The 23,245-nt window shown below is 42.1% G+C and overlaps 1 protein-coding gene across 2 annotated transcripts in view; it reads left to right on the forward strand.

Annotated features, from left to right (window-relative positions):
• diaph2 (diaphanous-related formin 2) overlaps nt 1-23,245 on the forward strand; it is a 345,406-nt gene that overhangs the window by 287,755 nt on the left and 34,406 nt on the right. For both annotated transcript variants that reach the window (XM_076102904.1, XM_076102905.1), the window contains 3 exons: nt 2,094-2,229; nt 15,630-15,722; nt 16,808-16,873. In XM_076102904.1, coding sequence (XP_075959019.1) covers nt 2,094-2,229; nt 15,630-15,722; nt 16,808-16,873 — 295 coding nt within the window. The remainder of the gene's footprint in view (nt 1-2,093; nt 2,230-15,629; nt 15,723-16,807; nt 16,874-23,245) is intronic.

The following is a 23,245-nucleotide window of genomic DNA, read 5'->3' on the forward strand; positions in this document are numbered from 1 at the left end:
TGCTCATTTAGAAATTCAAAGTACAGTAGATGGTTTTCACTTTAATTAATAATTAAGCTCTCATCGGGTGGCACCATAACTATAGTGACGATCTTATACAACGGACAGATGACTCAGTGTGAGGGTCACCTGGAATCATATTGTAAATATTGTACTTTGATCTTTAGTAGATAAGAGTACTCAAGAGACAAAATGAAATCCATAGATCTTTTTTCTAAAAATATTTTTCAACAATCATACAGAATATTTGAGAGGAACCAGATCCTTTGTCTTTTGTTCAGATGAGGTTTGAATCTGGTTCTCTGCACTGAAGATTATTTTCGAAAACACATCCCGTGAGGATTGTTTATCTCTTGTATGTCCTCCTACAATATACAGCGTTGGCAGGAAAACGAGACCTGATACGATCAGTTGTTGCCGACGGCAAAATAGAGGCCGTCAAAGAGAATGGTAAAGGGAAGAATAAGCGATCAGTGAAAACATATTTGTTGCTATGGCAATTAGTGGTGCTGTGTGATTAGAGCAACATAATTACGTTGCATAATCATGTTTACACTCAGAATTAGTTGTTTGTTTAAAATAAGTTTAGCCGGCAGGATTGTATTTGTAATCTGCATAATTTATCGTCCAATTTATGCTGTAGATGCTGAGCAATGCAGTGATATTACTTCCAAAATGACCTGAGTCCTGTCAGTGGATGAGGACAGCAATCAATCTGATTTGTGCTGCGAGGTGCTGCCCATCACTTGAACAAAATGCACAAGTTAACTATTTCGTCGCTGAATATACGTCACAGTTCTCATCCTCTCTAATTCAAAAGAGCAGCAAAGTGCACACAGTTGATAGCCCTCATAGAGTGTAGCTGCATCATTTACACAACCTCGAGAAAATGTAGGTTGATTTTGAGTGTTCACCGACAGCTTACGAAGCAAAACGTCCCTTATGTTCTCGTAATGCACGTAATACAAAAACACATTCACTCCCTGTTATTATTCTGCTTCTCTCTCTCTCTCTCTCTCTCTCTCTCTCTCTCTCTCTCTCTCTCTCTCTCTCTCTCTCTCATTGCCCTTGTCATCCAACAAGGAGACAGTGAGAATGAGGGCTTGTGTCCTTGGACATGGAGCAAAGCTCTACTATTGACTGGCATCATGAGCTGCTCTTTCCTTGTTCCTTCCCCACAATCCCTGTAATCCCTCTGTCTTAGCTGCCAACACGGCACACACATCAGGACCACAGGGGCATTAGATGGGGGGGGGCCGCCTACTGTCGCCACTTATTATATCAGCGCACAGACAGGGCCATGCCTTCACTTACTAACACACACACACATATGCATACATAAGGGGGAACATCACAGATGAGCAGAATCACAGAGATGCCCATGGACAGCATAGGCACACAGGCTTATATACATGTATCTACATACAGTATGACCTCTCACACACATAACACCTATGATTGGTCCTGTCAAGTACTCTGCCACAGGCCTGGGATGAGAGAACATTTGGTTGTCTCCAAAGGTCACACGGTTGCATCTTACTCTCTGTTGGCACAAGAACAAACTGACACATTTGTAAAGGCTGAATCTGTTGATTATCTCTCTTTCTCTGACTCCTTCCTGACATTTCAGCTGGTCACGAAGGAGGAGGAGGATAATATCTCTGTCTCTGTCCTCAGAGATTGGCACACTGTTGCTACTCTTTTCTCATGCAATGGTTCTCACATAGTGTCAAAGGAAATACCCTAGCATGGTACATATGATGATCATCTAGCCTTTTGAGCTATTTTGATGTATTATTGACAACAAATCTGCTTTGTGTGTTATTGGAAATATGTAAAGCAGTGCAGAAGCCTTGCAAATATGCTTGTATTAAAAGGAATGATATATTGTTTATTCCAGCAGCTTATCTCTAACTATCAAACCCTTCTCTGAATAAGAATTTGCTGATGGCATGCTGCCGCTTCGCAACACTATACAGTAGCGTAGACACTAAAAGAGTGGGGGTGGCATGAGACAGATTCTGATTATATCTGTGTGTCTGTGTGTGTGTGTGTGTGTGTGTGTGTGTGTGTGTGTATGTGTGCCTCATCAGGAAGCAGTGAAGGAGAACCACAAGAAGAGGGAGATGGAGGAGAAGATCAAGAGAGCCAAGCTGGCGAAGGAGAAAGCAGAGCGGGAAAAGCAGGAGCGGCAGCAGAAGAAGAAGCAGCTGATTGACATGAACAAAGGTATGACACTTCTGCCCGCGCCACCACAGAGACAGAGACGGGGAGGCAGGTGGGGAGTTAGGACGAGGAGAACAGGAGGATAGAAGGGGGGGTTTCATGGAATTGTGCTTCACACAGATTTGAACTCTGAAGAAAGACGATAATGTGGAGGAGTGGGGGGAGTCATCTCTTTCAGTTGTGAAGGAATCTCATACTTACTCCCATAGCCAATACAATGCTTCCAAACAACAGACAGATTATGCTACTTTTAGCTTCTTTTTTTTTGTTTTGCCATGGTACATTTGCCCACATAGAAAGAAACATTATCTCCTGCAATTATATGCGTTTCTAAAGCTGTAACACAACAACTATTATAACTCGTGTTATAGTTCAGTAATAGTACCAGTTATTGGAATGTAGTCATATATAATTACAAGGACTTTGTTTGAGTCCTCTGGAACTGGCAGTGGCATGCAATATGTAGGTCACACAAACCAGGAAGCTGTGGTTGCCTTACAAAAGAGGCTGAAAGTGGCTCTTGATTGCACTTCCAACACGATCATGCTGTTGTTGTTCGTTTTTATCACTGGTCTTGTGCAAGCAACACGACAGATAAATTATCATTCCTCCAGTCGAAGACTATTTGCAGGCAGCCCGCTGTATTTATTGTTGTTAACTGCTGGAATTACTCTATTGTCCTCCAGCGACACCAGTAAACCATGTATTGATCAGCGCAAGTTGTAGTTGTTCAGACATGAAACATTAGAGCGACAGAGCTGGATGCCTGTGTCTAGTTATACCAATGACATTGAGAAGGAATTTCAAGCCTGAAGGGGCTTCGCAAGTAGTGAGTGTGGTCTTTTGTCCAATTTTTTGACAAACAGTCTGGGATTTTTCACAATTCACCAGCTTCTAAATGTCAGCGTCAGCGAAGGACCTCTCTGTAGCTCAGCCACATGGGGAAATGTGACAAGACAGTCTTCCGTATGCCACAAACTCTCCCAGATAATTGATGCACGCTACAGCTTTTTTTTTGTTCTTCCTTTTTTTCCCACCCTGAGCAGTGACCTCTTTGAAAGCTTCACTTTTAATAATCCAACATGGATGAGCTGAGAGAGTCTGTCTACCCCTCTCTCTCATGCTGGCTAACCAGATGAAGTAGGTATGATACTAAATATTTCTACCGGAGCAGATTTTGATCACAGTTCCTGAATGCCATAATATGACTTGTATGAATAAAACATGAGGATGACATGGGCAACGTTGCCTGCAGCCTTGGAGATAGTGGGGATTGTCCTCCACACCAACACCCAGCTTGTTGGACTGTCACGATCACAATGACCTTGGCAGTCATGAAATACACACTTTTGAATTTAAATCTTTGCTAAACCCAAGCTACCTTTTTTACACTGGCAAGGTCCTTACCTGCGTTGACTACACATTTTCATTAAACCTTGAATAGTTCCCGTTCTGTGTACTAACATGTCTCTAATGCAATCAGGACAATCAAATGTGGAGGTCTTTAAATGGATGCTGTGAATGGAAATCTGAAGAGCCAGAAGCAGGTTGGAGGTTACAGCAGCTTGGTATTCCGCTCTTGTGTTCTCTCTCAGTTTCTTTTTATGCTGTTTGGTTGGAACACACATACCAGGATATTCAGTGTTTTCTTGTTGCACATCATTCTTTTCTCTTCCTCTACTCCTCTTAGTTGACAGCCTTGGCTTGAGAGTCTTGGCTTTTGTCTCCCTTTCTGTTCTAAAATTCTATGTGTGCTTCAGATATTTTGAGTTAGTTATTTGAGGAGTCTTTTCACATCAATATTTCATGCCGAGCATCAGCCATGTTTTCTGTGAAGGTTGATGAAAATAAGGTAGTGTTCGGCACAAAAGAGGCTTTTTTAAATTCCTCTTCCCATTAATTAATCATGTGCAAACATGTTTCACATTAATTTTGCATTTTAAAGGTTGAAAGGCTAACTGATGCGCTGACATAGACCTCCAGTTTTGATCCTAACCTTGGTTTCAGACAGACAGACAGACAGATAAGATTGTTGACCTGAATGTAGTACAGTTTCATTGTTTGTATGTTTACAAATCCATAAGCATTAACAGATGGAGTAAACATATGGCCATTGTATTATATAAATTAATGTCTAATGTCTCTTTAATGGATTTACTGATTTACTCATTTTATTGCTGAGACTTTTTGATGGATCGTGCTATTGTGTTTGGTGCAATTTAAAGAGGCTATTTTTGAGAAGGGATAGATTTTATGTCATTTCACAAATTGCGACCTAATCCTCTTCGCTTGCAAATGATTAACAACGAAATGCATATTTAATGAGAGCTTAATTAATTTAGCTTTTGCCAGGGTTGCACCAGGGTGGGGGAGGGAAAACAGACAAATGCTTTTAGGAAACTGATTTAAAAAAAAAAAAAATCCAGTTGATAAAACTTGAGATTATACCCTCTGTAAGTGCATCGATATGTGTAGTTCTTCAACGAGCATGATTGAGAGATGAGACAAGTGCAGAGCTAAACGTGTTTTCCCTGTGAAGTATTAGAAATCCTAATGTAGGAAATTGCTTATGAAATCATTACCCGCTCACCCCATTTGTTTTAATTTGCTCTAAGTGGATTTCCATATTCTCTTGAACTGACCAGATGTTCAACATTTACCAAATCGCTTTACTTCACTGGGAATAACTGTTGAACACTGCAGAATAAACCCAAACTAATGCTTCTGTTTATAGACGGTTTAGAATGGTGGTTCATCAGAGCGGGATTTTTCTTCTTTTTTTTGTGTCACATATGAAACAATGGTGCAAGCTTCATGCCGAGTGTGTCAGGAGTCGGAGCATGGAAGAGCATCTGGACTTTGTTTCTCTGAGGCATTTGTGAGGAGTAGCAGGCCCCTCTGGTCGCGTACTCGGCTGGCATCACCGGGGTCAGTGCCCCCGTCTGGGGCAAGTGTCTGGACCCACATGTCAACTGTGTACCCCAGTCAAATCCACTAAGCTTTGAACAGAGCCGGAAAGCGCACATGCCGCTTTGAGCACAATGCAGCTTGGCATAAGGCACATAGAAATAAACAAACAAGGACAAAAAAAAAAAAAGTTATTTGAACACTTTATTTAGTCCAGGCAATTTGCCCAGGTACTGTACCACAGAGAAATAGTGAACTTTGCTCAGGCCTACTTTATACAGTATGGCTTTGAGTATGTGAAAAGTTGTAGTTGCTTGAGTCACAGCCTAGTTCACCATATAAACCTCTGAAAAACATTGTTATTGCCAACCTGAGGAATATCAAGTTTAGGAGCATATTGGTTGTAGCCTGCGAGTTTTACAACACCTTTTATGGGTACACCAACTGTCTGCTATCGTACCTGACTACACACATTGAATGTAATCCAACTGGATTTATTTATTAAAGGAACTTTTTTTTGTAACTAATATAAACTCTCAAAATGTAATTGTTTGATCGGAAAATGAACTCGTTTAACAAACTATGTAAAAACAATTAATAAACCTAGACAGTAATATTGACACCTTAAAAACACATTAAGAGGCTCCACAGATGCTGCTTTTATGACTAAATTTTACCTGCAAAGTGATAATTCTTTACTGGGTGAATTAGAGCCCACTCAGCCGCTTCAATACATTCTTGCAACAGCTTGCAGACACCAGCAGAATGCAGACATACAGCGAGTTGCTCTGAGGGAATATTATAGTGGAAAAATAGGTTCCGTCAAGGTGTTATTATAACAATTGAACACACATCATTATCATCTTTAATGTGGTTGTCTTTGTTCAGACAGCAGCTGGAGGTTCTGTATACTGATATTTCAAAATGACTGAGCCCATTAGTAGAAAACGTTGGTCTTATTATATTAAACATCTCACAGCGACAAAGCCACAGATATTTAACAAAATGTCCAATAATTTAAGACGCTGCTTGCAGCGTATGATTTATTGTTCATTATAAGTTAAATGGTCTTATATTTCCATTTCAATTTATTTTACAAATGTTTTGTGTCTTCCGTTTACTCTTCAAAAGCTTGTTTTTGTGCTGGTAATAGTTGTCTCGGTGTTTTTCACGTTCAGCAAGGCCTGCTGGGATGAGGTCTCCATGTCTCTATGATTCTCTGCAGAGAGCAGTTGGCATGTTGACAATGATGGGCCTGCAGCTTCTATTTATGCATCCTCCTTGTCAACCTTTCACAAGCTGAGGATGAACTAGGGTATGTTTACAGAAATAAAAGTGGGCTCCTCTCAAAAAAGCATTCCGTGTACAAAATACAATTCAAAGTAAGTTAGTGTAGGCTGCGTTTCAGTGTTTGCATGTGTTTACACATCAGTCCTATTCGGACTTTAAACTGTGCATCTAAGAAGATTCACGTGTAGCATTTGCTAGGTAATACACATTTAGGATCCACATCCACACAAACTAATATTCAACTGTCTGTAGAGGCTGATGGAGTTTATTTAGATCGCCTGTATTGATTCTATGAAGCTAGCATGTCCTCAACACAGTGTGCTATTTCTGTTTTCCTGTGTTCCTGTCAGACAGTTATGGATGTTTTGATTTTTTTGTTTGTTTACTAAGGCACATTTTCCAATTTCAAGTGTCTATTAGTGTGGCATGCTAAACTAAATTGACATATTTCCATGCAGTTGTCTGACTGGCTGTGGCCGACAGAGCCCTGTCAGCGATGACAGTGGCAGAGATGTGGATTGATGGCTTTGTGTGACACCCACAGCTGCCGGAAGGCCAGTGCATACCTGCGTCGCAGCCATGCCAGCTTGGTGATCATAGACAAGCGCTGACAGGCCGCAGTGAGGTGGACGGGGTTAGCTCTCTAAGTTTGCATAGTGTCTCCACAGCACAGTCGACATGGCAAACAATATCACCAGGGGAGATAGCCTTACAGCGACGTGAAGGTCAGAAACTTATGGAGATAAAAGAAATGTTTCTTCGAAGACTCGCCATTCCTCAGCTTAGCTTGGGAAATGAAGCCGGTATTAGGAAACTAAAGCTGACCTTCATGTTCGCTACGGAATATAACAAACAAGGACAGACCTTTCCAGAATGTAATGATGATTTATGGCAAAATGCCTCTGAATTTGCTGCCTGTTTATTCCCTTAAGTGTCATTTTTTTGTCATGCCACTGATGGCTTTCATGCCTGGTTATATATTTGTAGTACCTGATGAGTTATAAAAATGAAGGATCGTTCACTACATCTGCATATGGATGTTGCAGCAGCGGAATGCCAAACTCTGAGGAAATTGCTTTTTTTTCCCTTCGTCCTTGCATTTGAGCTGTCAATCCAGAGAGCAGGATGTGCAAGGCATGCTCTGCAGCTCCTGAGTATAGATTGGTGAATTCCATCATTACCTTGAAAGATGGGAACAAGGGCACCAGGACTATCGGCTGTCATACACCCATTCTAATAAATAACAGCATATTAGATTGTGCCATATCTCCGGTCGAATTCGGGAATCTGCCCCAAGGCGATGATGCCGCACAGAATATGGCTCACTGCATCTCAACTAAGAGCAAACGGCATGAATAGAAACATGCAGACAAAGAGAATTATTCATGAACAAATGACATGCAAGCATTAAAAACATCTGATTGACTGCAGAATGCCATGTTCTATGTGAAGGTAAAACAATAAGATACTCATCCTCCCAGATTGTACCATTTCCAATGCATTTTTATAAATATATGTCAGCATGAGGAAAACAAGCCTGGCTTCATGGGAAGCCTTTTAATATTCTATGATAAATATCATAGTTCATTAGAAATTAAAGGCAACACCAGGGAACAATCTCTCTCACATTTTGTCTTTCTGCCTCTTGCAGTATTTTCTCAAGCTGAATATGTATTTTTATTTTTTGTTTTAAATCTTGTGGCACACCCTTAGTATCGAGAGAAAGACATAGAACACTAGGGAAATTGCACCTTTTAATCCCTTTTATCTTTAACTTAATTTAGGTAAGGTCACATCAAGGAAGTGAGACATGCATCAGATATCTCTTTCCTGTTATTTTCCCCTCTTACTCCAGTCTGTGCGCCTCTCTGTCTGTGTCTCACACTCACTATACTCATCTCGCCATGTTCTCTTCTCTCATCCCATTGCTTTCATAAATGTTCTTCTTCTTCTTACTTAGCTCTGGCGCAGTTGAATCTCGTTAATTTGTGGGTGGTTCAAGTGTCAGATCATTTCCCCTCCCAGATCTGGACCTCACCAGTCACTTTACAGTCAATCACACCTAATTACTTCCACTACAAAGACCATCAAATCCCATTGTCAAACCCATTTAGCTTCCCCGGACAGCAACGCCTTTCACTGATGCAAACAGCCCACGTGTTGTTTGGTTCTGATGTTGTCTTGATCTAGATTCAAAAACTCTGCATCCTCTATCCACATGTAAAATGGGTACACTGCTCTGGATGGATGAAACCCAAAATGTTTATAGTATCTCAATATACAGTATACTTGCACATGCCAAAGCCCCTTTGACATCTCCGTCATTTTAATAACCTGATTCATTTAAGTGGCATTCAGTTATGCCAAAAGTCTGTACAGTTATGATGCCTTGCCCATATACTGTGATCAGACCATGTGATGTTGGCATGGCTATAATAGATCGGGGCTATTCTGGTCCGTACGCCAGAGCTGGACAGTAAAAGCTATTAAAAGGTTTGAGGTCGTCACCTGCACCTCTTCATCGCACCAGCTCACTTCACAGGTGAAAAAAAAGCACTGAAATTGTCTATCACTAAGCAGTCCATCACTAACCTCGAGGATTAAAGTAATACTCCACCCCCCAAAATGATCATTTGTATATCAGTTACTCAATGAGGAAATGTGAATTTGAGCGTATGTTTTGAAACAGTTTTGCTGTTGTTAAAACACAGCCCCTATTTTAATTTTATTCATCACGATTTAACATTTTTTTTTTTAATTCTTCGTTCAACATGGAAACATGGGAAATCCAAAGTTTTTTTTCACGATTTAAATGAGGCTGAGTAATTGATATACAAATGGTCATCTATTAGATTGTGGGTGGGGGGGGGGGGGGGGGGGAAGAGAGAAACACATGTCTTAAGCTAAACTCCAAACCAGAGCAACTCTTATATTACACTGGTGCATACGTATGTGCTAAAAGTTGAACATGATGAGCCTTATAAAAATAATGCTGTAAGACCACACATTTTGATCATTTTACAGTGAGCAGACACCATCAGCGTATAACCCCAGGTGCGAGACCACAGTGACAATGTGTACAGTTCAGGTTCAGCTAAATTTAAAGGTATAGTGTCAATAGTGGTCTACTCCTCTGTGACGACAGGCTCTTGTGGTCCTGCTGGCCCCCTGACATGTTGACCTCATGTGGCTTAGAGAAAGTGTGTCAACTTAACATCTGTCCGTGCTGTGTTGGAGCTCTCCCTTGTGTGTTGGTGGAGTTACTGGGCAGACTAGCCAGAAGCAGTGGATAGATGGTGAGAGCAATATGGTAACTGGGGGGGCCCGCAGGCAGTAGAAGTAAATTATAGCCAAGGAAGCAGAGTGGGGTGACTGCTACATTGCGAGCATCTCTCTCCCCCCCCCCCCCCTTCCCATCTCCCAACCTCCCCTCCCTACTGTTTCTCACTTGGGGCCTGGCAGCATTCATCCAGATGGAGGGTTTATTTTTGTTTTTGTTTGTTTACTTATTCATGCATCCAGCTATTCGGGGCATCGCAGGGGCTTTCGTTCCACCACAGAATGCAAATCGCCACGGCGGCTAATCCACTTTCATCTCTCCCTTGTCGACATCCAACTTCTCTCCACGTTTCCCACAGTCTCACACATTCAGGACATCTCTTTCTTTCAGGGTATGGGATCAGGCCTGCAGTGACCAGGCCAGCCTAACTTCAACACTCCTCTCTACTTCATGCATCTGAAACACAATATACCTCTCACCTCCCACCCACCTTTCCTGTCTTCAAGACATTCTGCCTTCTCTGCATTTTCCCTTCCTCTCCCTCTACTGACCCTGGCGCCACGTAGGGGCTCATATCAAGAGAAAAGTAGAAGCTACACTGCCATTCCCCCTGGAATGGAGGGTTGTGGGAGCATCCCTAATTGAGTTAGGGAGGACATGAGTGGGTTTGCCCATCAAGTTGTTACAGTAAAACAATTCAGATGAATCAGCAAGCAAATCTGTCTTTTTTATTAGCCATCTTACCCTTCCGTTCCCCTTTTTCCTCCTCTCTGTTTCACTGAAGCAGCCTAGTAAACATGCACACGCACACCTACAAATTAAAGGCCTGTCGGAAAAGTTTCTCGGGTCATTGTGTCAAAGCTTTTGCCAGAGTTGGATGGTTGGAGTGTAGGGAGATGGGGAAAAAAAAGGGGAGAGAGTGGAAAAACAAAGGAAAGACATCTAACAGGTGCATGACGGCTGTCCTTCGGGCACTTGAGTTCTCTGTGCTTTCTGTGGCAGTATGGTCTCTGTCTGCCCGGGCCTTAGGAGCTGCTGGGATTGCAGGTAAGAGGGCAAAGGGAGGGGATGACTCCACTCAAAGCCAGACAGTAAGAGAGTAGACAGCAGAGCGGGAAGAGTATGGGGAGAGAGAAATGCAGGTGGTTGTGTATGTCTAGGTGGCTGAGCCTGAATTCAGATGTGGAAGTAACACAAAACCAGGTGCAATGCAAGTGAGAGTAGAGAGAGGGAGACGAGATTAAAAGAAAGTGTGGTTGTTGCCTCCCCACCTGGCCATAAAGCACCCCTCCCCCCTCCCCCCTCCCCTCCCCTCCCTCCACCAAGGCCTTTGTTTCACGGCTAATGGTCCAGGTTAATTGCACAGGTGACTCTCTGTGGGGGAACAGATGGGCTCAAATGTGTTCAAAAACAATCTGCAGCAAGCAAAAAAAAAATAGCAACGACTTGTTCCTCTACTTTTGAGTCTTCCTTTTCTTTCTAATCATCTCTGCTGGAGTCGTGGAGGGCGACTTGGGTGAGGTTAAACTCTCATTGCGTTCTTCGCTCACAGTGGTTTCAATTCATCAAGCACAAGGCCTGTAAGCACTCATTAGATCTCATTACAGTGCAAATTAGACTCAGGAATTGGCTACTGGAAGAGTGGATAGTAGTGGATAATAGACGTATCTCCTATGCCCAATGTTCCTAAACACTTTAATTTGTTTAAGGAGGAGCGTACTACGCTTATATAAATTCAGAGGATATAGCTGTGATTGATTAAAATATGTGACTATGATAAATGTCATTATTTTGTATGCTAACACTGTTATTGATCTTTGGAATTAACATGCCACTGGTGCTGCTAGTTTCACTCGGGGCATAAAAGATGTCATAATTTGCCATTATATTAGAAACCCATGTGTATCAGACAAAAGCTTTCATGAATTCCAAGAATTATTTGTCTCTCTTTTCCCCCATGAATCATGAAGGCTGCATGTGAGCCATCAGAAGTTGAGTTCTCTATCGATCGACTGTGTTTTTTTCTTACCTGCACAACATGCAGGAGATGACAGATAGCAAATTGAATTTATGAACAAGCTTTGTTGACACTGCAGCATAATTATAGGAATGCCATGCTTTTGGTGTTTAAGAAAAAAGCCCAGCATTTCAGTCATCTGCTTGGTTGATTGAGTGAAAGGCTTTGTCACGTTTTTGAGGCGACAGCTGTTCTTTTACTTGTACTATATTTTGATTGTTGTCGATGACTGATTGTAATTGGCAGACATAAACAAATAAGATGTCAGGTTTTGCATAATTTAAGCTTGTTTGTTTGATTCCTAATTGGTCCTTGGCTGTGGTTTTAGAGCTTGTATGGCGGGCTTCGATGATGCATTGGTTTTCTGAAAGACTTGGCTAGATTCCTGTGTCTCCTCTAACTGATCTTGCCATCAGCAGCCGTGAGTATAGGTCATCCTGCTGACATCAGTTGGAGTGTGCTCTCTATCTGCCTCCCTCCAACTATCTATCCATCCCTCTCTGTCTTTGTTTGTCAAACGCTCATTTGCCATCTGAGAAATCTGTCCCATAAATTTATATTAGTAAAGTGGAACCAATAGTCTTACAAATATACAACATGCGGATCACTAGAAATGTATAGGCAGGTTTTGAAGTGTGGGTGAGTCTGTGTTCCTGTGCTTGCATACTGCACTGTATGTTTTAGAAATAATTAAATGTCACAGGGCTCAGGCCGTCAAGTAGCCAGGAAGGTGTTTTACGACCTTGTGTCTTGCCTCGCTTCACTAGCCTCTCTCAATAACCCACTCCACCGCACTGACTGGGCACCCAAAGAAACACTCTTCACTTTTCTCCCTAGCTTCCTTCTTTACTCTGTCTTTCTCCCTGTATTCTGCCTCCTCTCGATATACTATTTTACAATGGCTGTCCTTATTCTTTTTTTATCCCTCCCTTTCCTCCCTTGCAACTGTTGACACTTGACTTTGTGTCCTGCTCCTGGGATTGGTGAATAGTATATTGCAGCCGCTTTCTTCCACTTTTACTGTAGGTACTTTTTTTTCTTCTTAGAGAAAAACTAATCTAGTGTGTTAAGTTTATATGCCAATCCTGCTGAGAGCACATTGCTCTTGTTATCCCTTCTAATTAGAAAATGTGATAGTTCCACTTGTAAATATTGCAGATTGAGCCAATCCCCAAAGCTCACTTCACTGTTGCAATTGGCACAGCCTCTCGGTCCACCTGATATCCAGGTAAAGGGGGGGGGGCTATGGTGGACTGGAGGTAGGCAGGCAGGGATCAAATGGAAAGATATGGAATAGGTACACCATCTCTCTCTGGGAGGTAGAGTTTCACAGAGCTTTATTTCTGCTCTTAAAGGTTTAACTGTTTTAGAAAGTACCTAAAAGTGCAAAAGCCGCAACCATGTTCCACACTTCCACAAGATTTAATAAGATCATTAAAGGACCCCGAGGCTGTCTGTTGAGGTGCCCACCAAGGTGTTTCATCACTGGAAGGGTTTGTCAATGTCTTGGGTCTTAGCCCGTCTTAACCCATTTAGAAAGCAATTTCCTGTGAGCAGAGGGGATCTTTCCTCTTGAGAAAGATCTTTGGGCATAAAAGGTTAGCTTTTCTGTAATTCCCCCTGCATGCAATCTACCACTGCTGCTAATGAGAAGAGGATGAATATTTGCCCTAGGTTTAACAGCTCAAAATAAGACAAGAGTAATTGCGGGAACGTGGCAGAAATGTCTGCTAAAGTGGGCAATGTTACAATGAGTGATGAAGAAAGTTTGCTCTGAGGATTGCTGGAATAAGTGTCGTCAAATAATATTCAGCTTTATTTCTTTGTTAACTAAGGGCTTACCTTGTCTATGTTATATATACACACAAATGCATATATATATAATAAGTTCATAGTTTGAAGGCTCATTTGTGAGGAGTAAGGCCTGCTCGAGTTTAAACTGCGGTCCAATAGGACGTAGTTAATTGAGCACTGTGGAGTGACTGGGGAGTATGTTTCCCACTTTAGTCATTTTGGTTCTTTGTGTCTGCAGTCCTCCTGCTGAACCCCAGTCTACTCGGGCTCACAAGCCATTACGAATGATGAATTGCGCTACAGTTAAGCTAGAAGTAGGACAAATTGATCAAAGTGGCAGGTGCCCCCTGTGATGTCTAGGTCTCCATGAAGAAGGCAGTGAAGAAGGGGCTGTCAAAAAGTTTCTTGTGCCAAGGTGGTTGTGGATAAATGTTTACCTGCCACTTAACACGTTCTACCTTTTGTCAGACTCACAGTGTGTCCTTGCTAGCCTACATAAGAAGAAGTAGCTAAAGATCCTGGGAGTTGATACGGTTATAGTGGCTGCAGGTTGTTCACCATATTGTTCTTTTGGTCCAGAGCAGACAAAACCCATGCCCCCCCCCCCCCTTTCAAACCAATGAGCTTGCTATCTGAGGTGTAGTGCTGCAATTTGAGATAAGCACTACTTGGCTTGGCTTTGGTTTTGTTCTGATAAAGCTGGTCTAATTAAGCTTGATTTAATCGGAATTGCTTTTAAGCACAGCACACAGCCGGAACAGATACTTTGATTTCAAAGTAGCCCTTGGGAAGGACTTGAGGAAGAAAGAGAAGGAATGAGATAGAGAGCAAAATTAGTGTGAGTACGAGTGAAGAGTTCTTTTTTTTAAAAATTTGCATCAGACATGTTTCTATTCTTAGTTGTACTGTCTCCTTTTACTTGCTTGAATGATTGCAGGTTAGGTGGTTTGTTGCTGGATGAGAAGGGGAAAACATGTGCAATGCTGACTTTCTCTGGTAATGGCAAAATAAAAGCGCCATTTCCTTAAATTTACCGCGTAGCATTCCGTGTCAACGTGTTTTGTTCATAAATTCAATTTGCCCATGTGTCGTGTCTCTTTGAGCACACACGAGTAACAAAAGATTGATCACCCCCCAGCGTCTGGAAAAGTGCTGTGTGCTCAAAGTAGCAGTTGTCTTCACTTATTTTTTGAATCTTTCCCCTCAGCCATAGCTGTAAGCGCAATAGAGAAACAAGATTCCTGGACCCTGATGGTAAACATTGGGGAAGAGCTAGTTCACTCATGTACGCAAAAGAATTGATGGCCAAGTCTCCAGCTCCACAATAAGTCACCCTAATGATCCTAGTTTAAAATAATGTCTGTTCTGGACCAGAATGATAAAAGGGGTGCCCCTCTGACTCATTAGTATTGGAGCGTAAAGATAGATGACCCAGATATAGAACCTAAGCTTGTTTCTGAACCCTGTTTCCATTGAGCAGTATGCTCCATGTGCACAGTGTGGCCACAGCTTGTCAGGCTGTTGGCCTCATAGCACTTCATAGCACTACCCGTCTTTTCAGCCATGCTGACTGACTCCAATTCTCTAGTTTCATGGATCTACACGACAGCTGGAACGGCGGGCCGGGGGAATGTTTTTCGAAGGCCGGTCCTGGTGTCATTGACTGAACAATGATAGAGCGCCCGAGTATTGAGCGGGCTCCACACTAAATCTTTGTAAAGAGCACTTAGCTCCCCTGTGTTAGCCACAGAAAGAATATCTGTCAATGACCATCAGTGGATGCTTTCATCCTGAGGCTCCTCTGCCTGTATTAGTTGCTAAGCTCTAAGTGTATGTTTCCTCCTCCCCAGCTGTGTACTGAAAAGGACAGACCTGAGTGACAGGCCTCTGTCTCACTCATACGCTCGATAAAAGGCTTGTTTATATCACGCTCAACTCTCTCTTGCAATCGTGTAAGGTGATTGTTCATGCACCTTTAATTAGAAGGCATCCATTGCTTCCACTCCCGAATACCTAGAATTAGACCTTGAAGTATCTGTGTTTAATGCGTTCATGTACAGTTATGTTAATGTCGTCCTGTAAACAGATGTGCCTCTGTTATCTGTTCTCTTACAGAAGGAGATGAAACTGGTGTGATGGATAGCCTAATGGAAGCTCTACAGTCCGGAGCAGCCTTCCGTGATCGGCGAAAACGCACACCGCGCAATGGTAAGTCATTAACAACAATGTATTTATGTCCCAATTCCTAATTTGTGTCAGTCTCACCTGTCTGCAGATTCCTGTGAGTGTGTGTCCTTTTAATTGGATTTTAAGGATTTGTGACTGACATAAAACACGAACAAGTACGGGAACTTATGCACCTACAGGAAGATGTCATAGAAACCAGCTCACATGTGGCCCAGTGAAGGTCATGAGCGATTTATTGTCCCTTTGCCATTCATGAAGCACTTATTATAATGTAGTCATGCTGGGTGCAGTTGGACTGAGAGTGATTTAGTGTAATCCTGGTGTTTACACATTACCTTCTGCCATGTTGAATGGCCCGTACCCAGAGGAGTACCACCTAGTAGGGGTGCCAGGGTCAATTCATATGCAAGTCAGAGTTCTGCAGACAAGCTACAGGTGCTGCCTGATCTCCACACTGGCAATCATGGCAGAAAAAACAGGAGGTGAAAAAAAAAAATCGGACCAATTGCTGGATTGGATGGTTTGGCAGTAGACAGACGCCACACTGCGAATCAAGCTGTGAAAATGAGCATTCATTTTAAAGTTAAGCGGGTAATCTTTTGTTGAACCCATATTTTTAGATTGTTGCTGATCAATATTTGCATTTAGAGATCTTGTAGAGTCATAATACAATTCATATAATTCAGCAGATAGACTCTGACTATGTAATGCAGATTGACTTGCTTTGAATAAGTGTTGAAGTTACTTATTTTCATAAATCGCGTAAAGTCTTTGTAGAATTCTCTGTTGGTTTACAAGATATGGTGCATTTAAATCGATACAAACATGATTAGCAGTAACGGAAAAACAAGCCATGTCCTGTGTGTTTTTTCATTTGCATTTGGCAGTGAAAAGGTACCTGATTGGTGACATGGCCAGGACATATTGGTCCGGTCGTTTCCACCAAAAGGGTTTTTGCCAGACTCTGGGGGTGGTTAATTCCTGCCAAATATCTGAGCTGTGTCACTTCTGATGCCTTTTTCTCTTTTCCATTTTCTCCATCCTTCCCCTCTTCTCTTTTTAATTTCTTTTTTTTTAAATTTTTTTCATCACCAACATTGTTACAGGTGATCAAAGCCCTTCCAGTCCATCCTCTCGGTGGCCGGGTGCTAACTCTGGTAACAGAACCCTAGGTGTGTGTATTTAACTACCATTTAAATGCCGACCCAGCACCAACCCCGCCTCCTGCTGCATCACTCACGCATCCTTCCTGTCAGAAAATTCACGCTGAGCTGGTTTACAACATGCAGAGTCCTGTGCTGAGTTACTGAATTTGACTTAGTAAAGCATGAAAAGGTTTAATATGGAAGATTTACTCTATGTAAAACCAGGACAACTTTAGCTGGATGACAAATTTGAATTAAAACTAAGACAAAACCTGGTTCTTATTAACACACACAGCTCACTGAAAAAATAAATATTATATAGCAACTGTCACAGACGATATGATGTCCTGTGTTTATGGATAACATCAAGTCAAACTATTCCACAAAGAATTGTGGAAAGCTGAGTAGATGTCAACACCAATAGAGGTCACATCATCAAGTCAGTGTTAACAAAAGTCTACCAACAGAAAAAAACATTTAACTTAAATAATGCAGCATATTTCATATCCAGGAATACATCTTTTTTGAGCACAAAATCCCATTAAAATGTGCAGCAGTAGAGAAGAAAACTCCAGACCTCCAAGCCTTTAAAGTACTGCTTGTACTGCTGAGTTATATGATGTAAATCTTACATTGAATACCTTTAGTACAGCAAAGTACACTCGTATTGAAGTTGCCCTTGTGTTGGCCCCTTCATCTCAAATGTTTAATCTTGTAACACTAATACTTGAAGAAAATCATTTTTGGTTCATTCGGCATAATTTCTGTCTTGTAGAGCAGCTCCAGTTATCATCTAATTGTCTTGCTTTTCCTGTTAGCCTGTGCTGTCAAAGCATGATATCACTTCCTGTCTTGTGGCAATATTTAGGAAGTGTTCTGTTGGAGAGGACCAAAAGCATCCCAGATATGCCTCATTCTGAGTCCTTCTTGCTATGTGCGGGCCTTCTTTGAGGCAACTGTGGCGAAAAACGAATTGCCTGATTCTGTGTTCTGTGTTGCAAAAATGTCTCTCTCGCTATAATATGTTTAATCTGTGTTGGTTGCACGTCCAAATACCTGACATTGTGCTAGTGTATACATGGATGACAGTGTATGTCAAGAGCATGTAGAGTGAGACGCTGAACAATTTTAGTAATTAAAGTAATTTTCACCTCTGAAAAACAAAGTGTGTGCAGATGAATGTCGATTGGCTTCCCTCTCATTTTGTGGCGTCATCGATGGCGTGTTTCGCGTCACCTAGCGGACTTTTGCTGGCGGATGGGTGGGGAGCTCCGGACGCTGGCAGCACATTAGGAGGCCAGGCGCAGTTCGTCTCACACACTGCCCACGCTGCAATGACCAAAAAGTATTATTGAATATTCATTTTTAACAAAACACATAGATTCGAACTATTTGACTATCAAATATATTTTTGCGTATGATGTCCATGACACAGTGTCCTAACTGGACAGTGATCCGTTTTGAGTTGAACTTTTTGTGGACGCCCGCCCGCTGGCTTTATTGTCATTTCCAGTAAATATCACAACATCAACCTTGTGTTTTCTGTTTAAAACGAACAAATGTCAGAAGATAGCAAGTTCAGCTCACCCAGCTTTTATGTGGTTACGTTTCCAGTCTGATCTGGAGCACACAGCTGACAGTTATGGGCTTTGTACATGACGTAATATTGCGCTCGCTGAGACCTTGTCTCTTTCTCACTGTGGCCGAGTTCTCTGCCATCATTACGGTTTTTCACAATTGAATAAGAATTTCCATTTTCAAATATCTTTATTTGAATATATATATTCAAATTTAGAAAAATTTAAAAAGTGGAGCATTACTTCTTTGTTTGGAATAAGCTATTGGTAGTATGCTCGGTGAGGGAGTACCAATTAAATACCGTTAGGCTCACCTCTATGCACAACAGCATCTCTAGAACCAAACTCCTGGACAGCTTTCCTCTGTTGTCCAGAGTTGACATCCTATGTGACAGTCGCAAGGTTGATGGCACTTGCTATGTTCAATTTTTAAATGACATGAGGGTTGAGAAAGGCTCTGACTGACTGTAACTGTGTGGCAGTTTGGAGTGTCAGACCTTCTTGTCGTCCTTGGAGAGGGACGACAAGAAGCATGAAGTTAAGCTTGCAATGTACCAATTTCAGTTCTAACCTTCCCCTATGGTTATGAACTCTGGGTAGTGATCAAAAAAGTAGTTCATGGGCAGGAATGGCAGGTTTCCTGTGCTGAGTGTCTGGTTTCCTCCTGAGGAAAAAAGCCCTCAGTAAAAAGTGCAGCTCTTTTGTGCTGAAGAAGTCAGTCGAGCTGCTCTGGGCATCTGATCAGGATGCTTTCCTGATCATCTTTCTTGATCTGTTTATTCTTGACGTGTCCAAATGGGAAGAGACCCAGACCAGGAACTTGCTGGTTTGATTCACCCTGCTTGGATGTGGCTGGGTGGATGCTACCCGGACCCTCATAAGTACCGGTAATATCCGCGTGCACTACATTATGTGTCATGAAATAATTGTAAACTAAACGCTGTCTGTCTTTGTTTATGAATATACTTTATATTTGATTGGACATTTTATATTTTCCTATTCTTAACGAGACAACCAAAATGACTGTGCTCCTTGTGATGGTTCTCTCTCCTGCATGGCATTGTGCATGATACCCTTCTCAGTGCACTTTTTTTCCAAGTGAGCATCACTACGCTACCAGAATGTACTATGCACGGTCCCCTGATATGGACCTCAAAATGTGGTTTGATAAACAGCTGCATGGATTCTCCACTCTAAAGTGATGAGAGGGGTAAATCCTTTTGTCATGCCGGCTCCATGGATTTTTTTTCTAAATGGAATCTGGAAGTGACTTCAGTTGTTATAGAGTATGGGGGGGGGGTGGAATTTGTGCTTACAGATTTCTGTTTGTGTCCTTTCATGAAATGAGACAAACTCCCCCCTATGTTCTATAGCAACTGCATTTAGAAACAAAGGAAAGGGACTAACAGAAGTTTTAACACACAGTATGGGGGAATTTTTGAAAGGACTCTATAAAGAAAAACAATTAAGTTCCCCAGTGACGGACGATTTTGTGACAAAAGACATCTCGGTCACTGAAAGCTTTCTTTGCGTTGTTACTTCTTTCTGCAGTGTGGCAACTGTCAACGCTTTAGTCAGTATTTAAAGAATGATGGTATAATGTTAGGGTCAGTGCAGCAACATTAATGTTTCCATACTTCTGTTGTGAAAATATTTGCTTTCACTCTAGGACTGATGACATTTCAGTTTCTGAATTTACTGGTGAAGGAGGTTCTCTGAGCAGTTGTATCAGACAGTGTGCCAAATCTATTCACTCCTGCTTGTCATGTCTGTTGTAATCTCATGCTTTAAAGCTTGATTAACCTCCTGTCATCTTCAAACGAGCAGCGTGTGCAAGAGAGACTCTCTCAGAGTCGCAGAAGAATCTTCGCTTACGTCGAAGAAGTTCATTTAAGCCCGGCATGTCGTTTTTTGTCGTCCTTCGGGCTAAACTATACTCCAGCAGAGTACCTCAAGTGTCAGGCTGAACACAATTCTAGGCGCTGCCAGTCACAATTACACCCAATTCCAGAAGCATTTCCTATTTTCTTGTCTCCACTTTGTGTAAGATGGAAAACCTAACCCGGGAGGCCATACTCATGTGTTATGCAATTACACCAGCCAGTCCTAATTCAACACACAGAAGCTGGATGGATTGATGGAGACCAGAGAAGCCACATTTCTGTTGTTGGTTCAGTCTCATTTCAGGAAGATAAAATACAGTCTGTGTCGTTAAATCCGGTTGATTTAACCCTGTACATTCCTCTTTTATTTTTTTTGCAGACAGTGTTCTTTATGTTTAAGTTGATAACGATAAAAAGAACAATGTGAGTTAGCCTACTCCTTTTCTGTCTCCTATTCCCTTTCTGATGACACAGTTACCTGGGTATCTTGCAGGAGATTGGTGGGTAGAGAGCAGGAGCGTCTCATACATCCTGGCTCATCGATTTTCGGTCAGGGATGAAAGCCACAGACTCAGTAGGTCTTTCATACTGGGGGGCATCCCAAAAGACACATCAATCAGATTTCAAACAGAACCAAGCCAATCTTATTTTTTTACTGCCTTTTCAACGTCATTACAATCTCAAACCAGGGCCTCTCTCCTTTATATCTCTGCTTCACCTTCACAGGTCAGTCCATCAAAAGTTCCCTCCTGTGTTCTATATAGTAAGCCTCTTAAGGACTTATTTGACATTGAACAGGGAGGGATCATCTCATGCCCATTAAAAAAATAGAGATGCAGTGATAGAATGCTTGTCAGGGTTACAGAATTTCAGCCCAACTGTCTAATCCCCCGAAGCCTGGCAGTTAATTCAGCTGGTCAGGCCAGAGAGTAGGCCCCCTGTAAGTTTAATGAAGATTAAATTACCTATTTTCTCTCATGAAATTTTTAAAGAACAAAGGGGATGAACTTGCAAAGAGGCAAATGAAAAGACCAAAGGGAAGTGTCTGTAAGGAGATAAATAATTTCCCCTTGTTCCCCCAACCTCATTTGTGACATAAATGATCTTTTAATACTTATACATATTACTCCTATATTTGTTATCCACATCACCCCGATATATACAGACGATGTTCAGCCTGGCAGCTATTTTCTTATCTTTCCCCTGATCTGGGGGAAAATCACTGTTTTGTGTCTTCAATAACATCACAGGAAGTGATAGTGATCATAATTCCCTTAGCAATTAATTTGCTCACACATATGTTGTACCCATCGCTTTATCTCTCTCTTCTTGTCTCTCAACCTACAGCAGTTGTTCTCCTGTACTGTTTCACACACACACACATGCAAGCTTGTGTCACTTATCAGATAGGGACTGTTGCTGTAGGGTGTCTCTGAGTTGATGGCTAAAGCCCTTTGCCTCCACAAGTTCCCAGCTTCCACTTCAGGGTGTTGATAGATGTTATTCATCGGGGCAACCCCAGAGGCGATCCTCCAGGAAGTGGAGCTAACATGATTTGGGGCGAAGAGACCCAGAGGGTGTTGGTGCCTCTTCCTAGCTTGGATCGCTTAGTAGATGTGAGATATCAATAGAGTAGATGAGAGCAGAGCTCTGTAGAGACGTGCTGCTTGAAATCTATCACCTGCTACTCATAGATAAGGATATATATCAACAGCCAAAGGGAAAGGCAGATGGGAAGGAACTGAGGCATGGACAGCCACTCCATTTAACATTTGACGTCCTGGGGCATAGACAAAGCCATCCCCCCTCCGATTGACCCATCGGGCCTTTCTCTGGACCTGATCATCTTTCATCCACTGCAGAAAACCCATCATGGAAATATAGATGAAGATTTTATGTACCATTTGAGTACCCTTGGCGCATAACTGATCCGTTGCTTGACTCTGCCAAGAGCGGACCTAAAGTAGGTAGAGTGTGACATGGAGCCATTTTGAGAGGATAAATCAAATCTTAATAAAAGGCGGTCTCTCTGAGTGGAAACATAGGGGTCTCTCGCCCCTGCCCCTGCTGTTAAGTACACCCTAAACCCTTTGCTGTTTAATTCATACTGATGGTATCTGCTTGAGTACAGGGCATCAACAGGGGGCTGTCTGCATGCCCTTTTGATGCCATTATGCCCTTTTACAGCTCCATGTCTGAGAAGACGTAGCATGTGGAGCGTAGCTCCCTATGGTAACACTTACTTTTTTTTTTTTTTTATTATTTTGAAATAAAGTCAATGAACTAGTGCTATAATGGACTCAGAGCTCTCAGCACCTATGTCCAATATTGTCTGACTTTATTGGCACAGGACCTCATTGATGTAAAGAGTACTCTGCCCTCCCGCCTAGTGGACCATCAACGAACAACTGCAGAGCAAAAATGTCTACTAGCTTATCATATTCAATAATATCCCAGAGCGTTTGCAGTGGGCTGTGCTTTTTTCGAGCTCGCTCTCCAAACAATATTGGCTTTCAAGTATGTGGGCAGTTATGAAAGGTCACCCTAAGTGTAAATTGTCAATGCTGGATCAATTTTAGAGGGCAAATATGCTTTGGAGGCCCCATAATGGAAGGTTCCATCTTATTTTTACCCAGGGCACACTCGCACAATAAGATTGATATCGTTCATTGTTTGATGAATTCCTAATGGACCTATAAACTCGCAGAGCTTTAAGCCAAAGGAATGCCTGTGAAAGTCGGACCATCCCACAAGCTGAAAAATTGCCCTCATATAATTCCAAAGGAATCTCGCCGAAGCCATCATGCTTAGTGTTGAAGGATGGGCGACTTGTGTCGGTTGAATTAAACCTTATTTATCGCTCATTAGGCATACAGCGGGGCCGACTGATGATCAGCTAGAGAACAAATAATGTGCGGTGGAATAGTGTGCCATCCTGT

The sequence above is a fragment of the Anarhichas minor genome, unplaced genomic scaffold, assembly GCF_050575085.1.
Source record: "Anarhichas minor isolate MPS153535 unplaced genomic scaffold, ASM5057508v1 ptg000028l, whole genome shotgun sequence".
In the NCBI taxonomy this organism is placed as follows: domain Eukaryota; kingdom Metazoa; phylum Chordata; class Actinopteri; order Perciformes; family Anarhichadidae; genus Anarhichas; species Anarhichas minor.